Here is a 13,428-nt window from a genome sequence, read left to right on the forward strand (position 1 = left end):
AATATTATATTGAACGGAGAGTTTAATCATACAATTTCCATGCTAACTCTTTGTTCCAAGGTGGACATTTGTTTATTTTTTTTTTATTTGTTAAAAGAGGTTTGTTATGTGATACTCGAATTCAGAATAACGGAACTTAATTAATTTTACACGAATCTCGACAATCTCGTCTCTTGGTCAGAATATAAGTAAATGGGTCACTCGTACGTGTGAATGCTAAATATGTTTATGATAAGGCAATTCATATATTATATGAATCTGTTATGACGTTGTAACGGTTTTTGTGATAATAAAAAATTTTAACAAACTATAATAAAATGTATCTACGGCCTTATAAATTAAATGTTTCGTGTTAATGTGATCTCAAATCGGACTTTCTTAAACGTCTTTTACGCTAATATTTTTAGTATGTTGTAACAAACGTAGAATATATACAGCTAGATGCAAACGCGGCTTCGTCCGCTTGGAATTAATTTTGTTAAGGAATTGCTTTGTTTTTAATATTACGGATTATGCAACATTACCCGCTCAAAGGTTGAATAATGTAGCTATAGCCATCGTTGGGGCTCAAGCTTGCTTTGCACCTAATTTTATCAAAATCTATTCGGTGGGTTATCTGTCGACGGTAAAAGCCAAACAAAAAGATAGCCACATTCGCATTTATAATACTAAAGTACAGATATTATAATATATAATTGCCTAAAACTACATAAAAAGAGAACGATTTCAATCGTCTGAAAAGACACAATCAAATTAGTTAGTAGTAATTAGTTTTTTTTTTTTCAATTTATTACATTCAATTGCATATATAAATGTCCAAACAAACCGAGTGATCCCGTGATCAGTAAATCACGAATATATCGAACATTGACTTTCTTAACTTGATCATATAAATACTTTATATTTTATAAGTGTACTATGATAATATTTGTTAAAACGCAATTAATTGATTGGTTGTTATATACGCAACAGTGATTAGCGTCGACGGTATTGGTCGGGATTTTCGTCGATAATAATAAAAACATTCTCACCGTACCGGAGAAACAAATGAAGTTTCTTAATTAAGCGCCTATTGTATTTTATGTTGTTCAAGCTATAGTTCATTGCCCCGCACACTATGAATAGACTTTTCCACTAATTGCATAAAGTCATCCACTAACCGCCGTCACTCACGTGGATTATATCGCTTCGTATAAAAACATCTTTATATTTAAGTATAAGTAGTATTTATATAAAAAAAAACACGACTGTAAACAATTTTAAGTAAAAAATTGTAAATATTATGTAGGTGTAATTTTCCCCTTGTAGTCCTCTAGTTTGTTTTTTGTTTCGTTTATATTTTCCTCTATATATAATTATGCAATATATTACAATTATATATATATATGCCTACAAGTAATTTAATTTAACGTAAATCTTAATATTAATATTGTACTTGCTGTTAAAATTGATTTGCGTTGAATGGGATTTCCTGTTTTTTACTTTTTTGTTAATTATAAATAATTTTTTTCTGGTCTAAACTAATATATAAATAAAATATCAAAGAATATTCACATAAATATAGTTTTCAACATTCAACAACAAACACTATGTTCTATTTGGAGCTATATAATATATTAGTTGGCCGGTAAGGGCTGGTCGTCAAATTTGCATAAAAAGTAGCCTATGTCCCTTCTCTGCCTATACTCCTTTGGAGTTTGGAGTTTAAGCCTGCAAAATTTTATCAAATTTGGTTAACTGTTTCGGATGTGAAAGAGTAACAAACAGACTGATAGACAGAGTTACATTCGTATTTATAATATTAGTAGATTAATTTCCAACCCATAATACGTTAGTTTTGGATAAAGATCCATCTTCTCTCGGCAACTACTTGGAATTTCGTCTCATCTGTGTGAGAGTGGACACTGGGCTTTATTTTGTGATAAACACATCGCATCGTTAAATGAATACTAAACAAATAATCATGCACTTGAAAGACTAAGTGACCGGATCTGAACCCATGACCTTTAATTATGATCAACGTGTTCTAAGCAATGAGTCACAGCGTCTCATTGGTATTGACCACAAAAAATCACTAAAACATAAATACGTCAGCATGGCATAACATTTTTCAAGAATACTCAAATAAAAGATTTTAACGCACAAATAGGGGAATCCCCTTTTAACTATTATAAGGGAATATGACAATGTAAAGGGGCGAAAAGGAACATGCGTACTCTATGACTAATTGTTAATCATCCCCTTCCATCGTTGCATTGGTTAATGTATTTTAATATACCTAGCTTATGACCTAGGTCATTTTCATCTCAAACATTTAGTGTTAGGCAATATTCATCACCCAACGCCTCTTATACAACCAAAAACCATTTTCAAACCAAAAACCATTTTCATCTTATGTAGAATTGTATAATTAACCCGCTGTCTTCATCAAATTATCCTAATTTAACTGTCATACAAAAAGGAATTGTTGTAAATAAGAGCAGTTTCTTGATAATGTTGTCAATTATTTAGGATGGGAAGTCATTCGGGCAAATTGTCGACCGGATCGACATCACCGTTAGACACTGGCGCTGTTGGAAATTAATTAAACAATCCTTGTAAGTCGTAAAACTTCGCTCCCAACTATTAGAACTAAGATGTTCCTTGTGCTGTTTTTACACTGGCTAGCTCATTCTTCAAACTATACTTCATATATTAGCATCTTGTAAATTTCCAACTGCTGGACTAAGGCCTCCTCTCCCTTTGAGGAGAAGTTTTGGAGCACATTCCACCACGCTGTTCCAATGCGAGTTGGTGGAATACATATGTGGAAGAATTTCGTTGAAATTAGACACATGCAGGTTTCCTCACGATGTTTTCCTTCACCGCCGAGCACGAGATGAATTATAAACACAAATTAAGCACATGAAAATTCAGCGGCGCTTGCCTGGGTTTGAACCCAAAATCATCGGTTAAGATGCACGCGTTCTAACCACTGGGCCATCTCGGCTCATATACTTCATCCGTATAAAGTATTTCTATTCGGTGGAATCAAGGCTTCGCTACACGAAGACGCATATAAAATTAATCAACCATAGTCGCATCCATATTAATTTTATTAAAACTTTATTATGCCCACTGTAAAGAGATAATTGTGATAACTTTTAACGTTATACCAATTTAATTAATTCCAACAAGATATCTCCATTAAGTTAACCGCTCGTAAATCAGCGCCAATGATATGCCAAAACTTTTGAATCATGAAGTATTTAATTGAAGCTTGTAAATGAATCGCTGGAATACTTGGCCACTGGCCAACAGGTCAAGCGACACTTGCGCAATAAATGATTTTTGTCGCGTGTCTAATATTAAAAAGAATTTTTTGGCCGTGTATAATTACGTAAGTAGATATTTTAATAACAGTTTGCTGTGGCTTATACGCCCCTAAATGTTATACTAAAATTGTGTACTTAACCGAAATATTTAAATTCTGATTAATTTTTTACCTTTTTTCTTGTCTTCAATGATACCACGGTAATCTATGTATATCATAACTCTCACGATATTCGAATACAAATAATTCCCGCAACGTACGACTTAATTAAATTGAAATTGTAACTTAAATTGAATTAACAATTCATTATTTTAGTATATTTTTTTATTTATTTTATATACTTTGCCTAGTGGCCAGCTTATAAGAAAGGAGGTCCCAATGTCCGGCATTCAAAATCAGGTTTGAGTCTTATTGAGTTTTTTCGTTCAGAAATTAAAAGGAGCATGGAGGTTAGCACTACTGTGCTATATCCGGTCGTGTCACGTTGCCCTCTTGTCTTTATTAGTGTAAGGGAATGGACTAGTCACTTGTGCTTGCCCACACAGAGCAATTATCTTCTGTACATATTCACCATCAATACAGTATACAATATCAACGTTATGTATTATATTTAGAGTGGGGGGGAGACACTATAACTTTATACTGACAAAACTTTTATCTTTTAAATTTTTAATATGTTATAACTATTAAGTTTCTTCCCAGTACTAACTACTTTCCGGTTCTTCTCGTTATGCCAAAACAAAGATATAACATTATATTTTGATTAAAAATTAATAATTTCCCAGCGTATAATACTCGTATTACCAAACATTCACACGAGAAAAATAAGACCACTGTAAAAACTGTTATAAATATTATAAAAATATTTATATAACAACATTTATCAAATATTAACACATACGTACATTGCGTCACAATATATATATATACGCTCATATTAGGTATAATTTCGCAAACTTGCAAACATCGGAGACCATTATAAAAACATTGTCCTGTCTGCGTTGCGAAATACAATAACATTATTGCACTAAGCATTTTTACAATCACAATAGAACAATTTGTCCGTATGTAAATAAAGCATTCGTTTCGAGACAGACACGTAATGTATAATAACTTATATAGATTTTTGATGTGTAACATCTTCATACTTGCTCTGCGTGAGAGTGATTTCGTTAAAAGGGACGGAAGTGCGTAACATGAAGCGCGGGAAAGCGCGCGCTATATGTTTTGACCAATGAGCGCGCGCGTTTGAGTTTTTTTCCATATAGAGCATATATTTCTCGTGCAAGCCACTAAACCCACGATGCTGTTCTATATACTTCTTTTACTATAGCTGCACAGTAGTATAGAATGCACAATTATATGCACAACATTAGCTGCACAATCTATTGTGTTTAGAAATGACACAGATATAGGTAGGTGACCAGTGTTTACGCAGCAAACGTACGAGAAAGGAGGTAGTCCGATATGGACACTTCTAATGCCGTCAACATTTACCCGCAAACTTCTGCAAACTTTCGTGAACAAGACATTTGCAGATAATGTCGAAATATCGAGCTCCACCGAATAAAAATAAAAAACATGGTAAATACCCCATTTCAAAAACTTATAGTAGTAGAAGTACTTCTATAGTACAAGCACATTTAAAACGGTGTCAAATCTTACCACATTATTCGTCAACGTGAGTCAGTGTTTGTACATTTTTCAACCTACGACCTTCGCTTAAGATCTACGTGTCGTATCCACTGGGCCATCTCAACGATAAGTGTTGGTTGATAAAAATTCGAAGTCGAACTATTTGCGCAATGAAAAAAATGTTTATGTTTTTCCACGCTGTATTTCTTGAGTGCACTTTTGTTTTTTATTCCTTTAGCGGTCTACGTAAGGATTAGTTACACTTGAAATATAGGGGAAAGTGCCGAGCCGCATAACTCATAATTAGCGCGAGTCGAAGTGTATAAGAATAATTACATGAAAATAAATATTATTTAATGTTTTTTTTTTTTTTTGTATATTTCTACTTCTTATAGAAAAGTCTAGGGAGAGCTTTGTTTTATAATATTTGTTTGGAAATAATCCTATCTTAAATTTACTAGGGTTGTCACTTGTCCCGGTTTTTGAATTTGCGCTATTTTAAGTGGCAATCTAAGCGTCTTCTAAGCGTACACTAGCTTTAATTAATTAAAGTTAATGATGATTTTATTCTCAGAAATAATTGTTAATCTTACAGAGAAGTCTGATTAAAAAAATCTTAACGTTATTTCAATTTTTTCAGTATTATCTTGCTTGTTACCGATGAATCTATGTTTTGTAAAGGTCATTCAATCCTTGATTACAATGCATTTTTTCATCTCTACCATTAGGAGTTATGTATAGACTGTAAGTAAGTACGAGTGATTTGAATTTCGAACGAATTGAGACTAATACCAACATTCAGAACATTATATCTACATTAGTAATAACGTGCCTACTTGTTTTCTGAAATCTAAAATATACCTAACAATTGCAATGAACGACCTGTTTTCAATGTGACCCCTGAGTTATAGCTCTGCCTACGCGGTAATTATTGTTAGGGACATGCTTTATTACTAGGGCTGTCACCTGTCCCGATATATTACGCAAATGCAAAGTCCCGTTTTTAAACTAATGTAGTCGTGACGATCAAAATTGCAAGGTATAGTTCGATTGAATCGTAAATATTTAACTTATAAAAAATACGCAAAGACTATTGCAAACATTTTTTTTTAATTTACTAGATTTAGATCCAAGAAAACGTCAATATTTAAATCGAGTTTATTGGATAATACCATTAAAGGTAAATCATGCGAGCGATAAATAAACATGTCTTTCAATTTCCGCGATTAAAACACTGCAGGACAAATTGCCATAAACGACTTCATTTTAAAACAAGCTACTTTATTTGGTTATTATTTATACATTATTTAATGGCGCCGGCGTGTAATCACATTCTAAAATTGCGTGTTTAATTGAATTTCCTCAAACAAAAGAACAAAGGTTTTATTATTTTTCACGTTAATTATTAAGTTATTATCGCCAGCATCTTTAAAGGCATCGATATTATAAAAATCAAGATATTTAGTCAAACTGAATTATCCAGAATAATAATACACACGGCCTTAGATAGATTCATTTGCAGGTGTTTAGTTAAACAATGCAGCTATCTTTCAAAGTCAAATCAATGATAATTGAGACATAAAAATCTGTATTTAACGAAATATTATACATTTTAACGCTGTATAAAGTGGGGAAGCAGGGTTAGATCTTAGAGTTCAAGTCTCTCCCAAAAACAACGTGAGTGACTAATCTTAGTGATAGGTCAAGGCCCTTGCGAAAATCCTGGATCATGAATACATGTGTATACATGTGTATATAAAACTCATAACTTTAAAAGAAACATTATACAGTTAATACAGCGATTTAGACATAATTGTTTTAATAAATTGATATTTTACACGATTTATTTAAATGAAAAACTCCAATCGAAATAGTTTAAATTATAACATTATACTTCACTTAGGCGAAAACTGCTCAATTTAATATAGTCCATCGATCTATTTTGGCAACCCTATTTTGCATATTAAGCGTCAATAATTCATAAACAGATCTTATCTACAAGGCCTAAAGTTTGGAGTAATAGGTCCAAAAATCTAATTCAATTGAAATTCCATAACATTGAATCTAACTACAGAGTTCTGGATAGCTAAATTATTTATAGTAATGACTTGCATCTTGTCACATTTTGATCTGTAGTTGTAAACAATATGCTGTTATGTGTTTGTCATTGTCTTCGCAACGTATTGTATTTATTTTTAATTATCATTATTGCTAATCAATACTCATTGTTTCGAGAAAAATAGGACTCGTACCTTTTTGGTTTCCACCTTTTTATGAACACTCCGAACATGTTGATTGAATCCAAGACAATAATTCACAAATATAATAGCACGACAAACATCACTAACGCACATAAAAAGTCTATTCACTAACACAATAGTTAACACCACTTGAGAAAAAAATCAAAATAGCAAAACGGAACGCGTTTTTGAAAAAGAAAATAAAACTGGTCTATGAATCGTGCACGTCAAAACGTTCTAAATTTAATCACCCCATCGCTGTTTACAAACAGAACTTAACCGATAAAATTGTAAAATGGAACACTCAGTGTCATGAATGAGTTATCGATGCGGTCAATGATCGATTCGATCGATTTCGTTTTACAACGAAGTTGAAACGTCAAATTGTATTCAATATATTCACACGGATGACACCGCACACGTGCACCCCGCGCGACGGATGCAAGGCGACTGGCTGGCTCACTTGCAATATGCAGCTGGTGTATATCCCGGTGGCTTTGTATTAATAAATTTTAGATGTCAACCGCTCGCGAAGCTAGTTGAGGCTGAATGGAACGCCGTTGCAGTCTTTGATTTGTGATGGGGCATTTATTCTGCCATGCAAACAGTTTATCTTACTTAATCGCTGAATTTATTGAGAATTTTGACAAATGCTTCGAATTTGTTAGAAAATGTATTTCGTTTTGTAACGAAATTGAAACATCGAAATATGTGTAAAACGTATCTGTTCATATTTCGTAAATTAACATTTTTAATATTAAGTATAAATTAGGTAGATATGACAAAAAATAAAAAACAAAAGTATTACTTTCATTGTTCAGTGTTCTAGAAAGTCTGAGAAAATGCAAATTGAATAGTGAGAGAAAAATCGAGTGTGAGAAAAATCGATATCTCGTAAGAAAGTAATGAACTGGGTGACCCAATTCCGCAGAAAGGCATCATACCTACAAGAAGAACGACTCCATCGCGGTTTTTAAGTCCAATACACTCTTAGCCTCAAGCCATTTTAATAAAACACTAGAAGTATGGAAGTAATTAGAAATAACAATACGATTTGTTGTTCGTATTCTGAATAAAAGAAAAAGATTCATCCGCTTCTGTAATTGCAAACCTAAATAATATATCAATAGTACTATTTCTAACAGGCTACGTTTAAGATTACATCGGTTCTTAACAACCCGATGACGCAAATGTAAATTGAGAACCTTTATTACATTTATCGCAAAAAAAAAATGTTAAATATTTGTGTTTCGGGTTTTGTTCAACTATTTAACTCAAACAAATTTAAGTTTAAATGAGTATTTACTTATAGGACAACTAGCCGTGTACTATTATGGGAGTATCCCAATATTCACCGAATTTTCTAAACTATTTCGTACCTAAAAAAGGACAAACTTCCATATAAACTTTTAGCCTGAATGTTATTCCCTTTGGCGATAAATTTTCAAAAAAACTTACCAATTGTTCACTGTTCATCTTACCGCCATCTCGCCATGTTCCGTAAGGAATTCCTGTGCCAAATTTTATCACGTATGACCCACTATGGTTTAGGCTATACGTTGTGTGTCAGTCATTATATCAACATGAAAAGCTATCAAGACATACAATTTTGTACAATTGTTTAAAGATAAAGAACAATAATAATAGTGTTGAGACGTTTTGATCTCCACGTTCTCATGTCAGTTGGCATACAAATGCTTGTCGAACTTTTCTCTATTTAACTAAATTTGATACATAACAAACAGTATTTAAAATAACTTATTTTGCAATTCGATTTTGCCACATCGAATAAAAGTTCAATGTCAATTGATAACAATATTTTTTTATCTATATTAAATAAATAATTCAGATTATTGTCTTCCGACACACGCGTTTTTATTGCCTTCGGTCTTTCCCAAAATTCTTGCTAATAATCTTAAGTCTAAATTCAGCACTTCTTCGAAATTAAAATCTTATAACTATGATAATGTCGTTCGGCACGGTAGCCGTTCTCTAGGGAGAATGGCCAACTACAGAGGACACATTATAATGCAGAACTTAGTGCACAAACACATATACACTCTCTATCCGATATGACAGCAAATTTGACACGACCAAAAATAACAACACCTGTAACTTACAGACAGCTGCTGAATTTTTTTGATCAAAAACTCAAACTTGAAGCCCTTTGAGTTGAGCCCTAAAACTTAACATCAGCTAAAGACAACTAAAAGTTAATAATACAAAGTTACTTGAAATTAATAAAAAAAGCAGGCACATTAAAATAACAGAAATCAAATTATAAATAAGATACAACGGATCGCGCATAGAGTAGAAACAGAAATTAAAAAAATAAATATCTTGCCTGCTGCACACGTTGCTACGAATCACTTATGTAACCTCCAATCAACCCGTCCGTATTATTCCGATCACGTTGATCATCCAATAACAAAATTTTCGTTCCAATCAATTCGGATGCGGAGAGATGTTTCATCGAAACAATAATGCAGTATTGCGATAATTTCAACTATATTATAATATAAATTTGACTCAAATATAGTATATTAAGATTTAGACCAATCATGTTTGATATTACATATTTTGAAAGGTTTCAACACAAATATAACAATTGGAATCTGATACGTATCTAGTTAGTTATACAGGTCTTGGTCCTGTGGTCGAAATTCGACTATAATCATCATTTAAAATTTGAGGACTACGTAATACAAAAAAATATATTTAACTTTTTTATTTTGACTATTTTTTAACAGTCACGGAAAAAAATGGCACTGAACAGTTACACCTTTGCCTATTTATGTACACATGGTATAGTCTATGACATTAGTGTGATCGATTTGCGATATTTATTGAAAGAAGGTCGTAAGCGAAGCTATCATCAAGTAATAAAAAATAAAAATTAGGTCAAAAGTAAAAAGTTGCGAGTCCAAGATTAACTGAACTTAAATTAGTTAATTATAAATAAAGAAAATTAACCGTAGCAATAGCTTGTCTCAAAAAGTTACTGTTATTTTCTGAAGACGAAGTAGAAAAGCGGACGTTGATATTTTTCAAACGGTCTTGAGAAACTAGGTCGCGCGGTTACCCCTCTTGGGAAATGTCAAGAGAATTAGTTAGGGCTACTGAGGCTACTTTCGTTACATAGGTTACTACGGCCATGGAAAATGCAAGATGTGTTTTCTTAAGGCGTTTTTTTTAATAGTCTTCATTGCAAAGAGGTCAAAGGCGTTACTGTAGGTATTCACAGGACAAGATGAGATCTTTGAGTTTAAAGATCATAGTTATGTACATTGAGACAATTTATTATTTACCGCCAGTAAAACTTAGCACTTACTGTACCCGCGATTTCGTGCGTGTTTGAATTTAACAAAAAAATATTTGCCAGTGAAAGTCCCGTCAAAATCGGTCCAGCCGTTCCAGAGATTAGCCGGAACAAACAGACAGTCAAAAATTGTAAAAAATGTTATTTTGGTATATGTACCGTGTATACATACATATGCATTTAGTAAAAAGCGGTTATTTTAATATTACAAACAGACACTGTAATTTTAATATATGTATAGATTATTGTGTTCCGGTTTGAAGGGTGTGTGAACCCAGGGTTGGTGGCGCATTGTTTATTTAAGATATGATTAAAATTTTATAAGGCGCCAACGTCTATGAGCAGTGGTGACTTATTGGTGGATCTGTTGGCCATCCGCAACCAATGCCGGTATAAAAAATATATTAAATATTCATAATGATATATTATCGCTAATTTAATAATCACTGTTTCTTTAAATAAGAAGACAAAATATTATACTACACCAAATATTTACAGTATACTATTAAATCAAGCTATCTCTTTTTTTTAATCGTTTTGTTCATTCGAAACGTGCCGTCTCTTTCCTACAAATGAGAAGGTTCATTTAGAGTAAGTAAATATCAATTTGAAATATCATTTAGATAATTTTGACGCTTTGTCGTAATATTTCATTGTTTTTTAATTTCAATATTTATTTTGTATTAATTGGTTTTGATGTTTGTGTGTTGTGCAATATGTCGAAATATTATTTGTTTATTTAGTCTCTCCGAGCCGAGATGACCCAATGGTTAGAACGCGTGCATCTTAACCGATGATTTCGGGTTCAAACCCAGGCAACCACCAATGAATTTTCATGTGATTAATTTGTGTTTATAATTCATCTCGTCCTCGTGCGGTGAAGGAAAATGCATGTGTTTAATTTCAACGAAATTCTACTAACCCAGGAGTAGCGTGGTGGAATATGCTCCAAACCTTCTCTTCAAAGGGAGAGGAGGCCTTAGCCCAGCAATTGGGAAATTTGCAGGCTGTCAATGTAAAAATGTAATGTATTTAGTCTAATAGACACAACATATATATATACCTAGACTTGCGATTAGTAAGTTCATGAATATAAAAATATACTTTATATAATATATATATAAGCTAAAAATTGTGGCTCCGTGCACTTTTAACGAATGAGTTTCTTGATCTCAACAGTATTCACAACAAGATCCCCATATTATAGCAAAATCAATAAAATAGACGCTCTACGTTTATCTCAATTTATTTTCATGACATTTATTCATATAAATATATAATATAGTAAATGTTACCTTATGAAATAAATTTGTTTATTGTACAGCAATATTGGAATCATTAAAAGAAATATGGAAGAATGAATACGAAAACAATTACTGTACCGTAAAATATATTGACAATATAAGCATACATATATACTTGTGGGAGAAATACTTATATATATACAACTAGTTTTCATCCCGTGTTGGGGGGGGGATCAGTCGTAAGTTTTAGGTATCAAAAGTAGCCTAAGTCTTTTAGTAGTAAGTTTGTTCAATGGTTCAATTGTAAATACGCAACAGATAGACAAAAAGACAGAGTTACTTTCGAATGTATAATCTCAGTATAGATGTACTTTATTGACTTAAGTTTTCAAAATCGAATTCGATATATATAACAAATAGTAAGCTACTGGTAAGTTTTATAACGTCAGTACGGACTGTTAAGCTATAAAGTATGTTCATATTTTGTCTATGTCCTATTATCAACATTGTCGGGTAGTGAGTGTCAAGAATGTATGACTTGAATACCTAACCTACCAATACCTAAGATGTCAGAACGAATAGCCGTATAAGTAACAGTAAAAAAATATTGGAAATGAGTAACTACTGAGTTTCTTACTGGTTCTTCTCACTGGAGCCTACAATCCAAACCTGTGGTAGCTTTATATTTAAACAAATTCTTTAAAATTACGATTCAAAAGTTTACATTTAGATTTTATTATTTATGTTTATATTTGTGTGTGGCAACCCTAAGCATTGAAATTTCGAGTGGCTTCGCCAAGCTATTATTATAATGAAACTACTTTAAAGAAAACTAAGACATTGCTGCGCTTTCTATATGAGCTTAATAAAATCATTATAATTTTAAATTAATTTAAGTATTCGCTATTATTGTGTAATTCTAGGGTTACCGATTTCGTAATAATTTAATATAATACATTGTTAATCTTAACATTTTTTTGATCATCTATACAAATAATTCAAAGAGTTAATATTATTTTTATTTTTATGTTGGTTTCTGGATTTAATTATCCAATTCCAAAAAAAAAAAACACTGGTAGAAAGCTAAATTATTGGTAAGTTTTAGTATAGTATAAATGATATTTATATCGTATTTATTATTAACGCACCCGTGCGAAGCCAGGCCGGGTTCCTAGTCTATTATTAAACTTACCCGTATACGACACTTACGTGATTTCAAACCAATTGCATGTTAAGTAAATCTGGCTATAGTTATTATTAAAACAAAAATACCTATTATTTTTACTTTTGCCTGTCTGTTTGTTGGACAAATATATTAAAAAAAAAAATGTTAACTGGTTAATTAGAGGAATTGTTCCAAGATACCTATAATATTGTTTCTATTATATATAAATCGGATAAGCCTGTTAAAAGTTACATAAAATATACTGACATATTTATGAAATGTAATACTTTAACTGGTAAAACGCCTGCATCTGTAACACGGAATAAAGTGATCGATGGGACATTTCTTGTTATAAATATTTAACTCAATAAAAAAAACTTTTAACCCGTCACGAGTACGTTATACAAAATGGTCCTAACTCCAGCAGGTAGCACGGCGTGCCGTTTTGTCCACTAAATAAAATATGCAGTGGAAACATGCGAGGTCGTGTAGGCCTTATACATACTGTTAAT

At 32.2% G+C, this 13,428-nt stretch overlaps 1 protein-coding gene across 2 annotated transcripts in view; it reads right to left on the minus strand.

Annotated features, from left to right (window-relative positions):
- Window positions 1-7,633, minus strand: part of LOC125064936 — a 372,192-nt gene extending 364,559 nt beyond the window's left edge. For both annotated transcript variants that reach the window (XM_047672252.1, XM_047672253.1), the window contains exon 1: window positions 7,201-7,633. In XM_047672252.1, coding sequence (XP_047528208.1) covers window positions 7,201-7,238 — 38 coding nt within the window. In that variant the 5' untranslated portion in view covers window positions 7,239-7,633. The remainder of the gene's footprint in view (window positions 1-7,200) is intronic.
- Window positions 7,634-13,428: the final 5,795 nt, after the last annotated feature.

The sequence above is a fragment of the Vanessa atalanta genome, chromosome 6 (genome assembly GCF_905147765.1).
Source record: "Vanessa atalanta chromosome 6, ilVanAtal1.2, whole genome shotgun sequence".
In the NCBI taxonomy this organism is placed as follows: Eukaryota; Metazoa; Arthropoda; class Insecta; order Lepidoptera; family Nymphalidae; genus Vanessa; species Vanessa atalanta.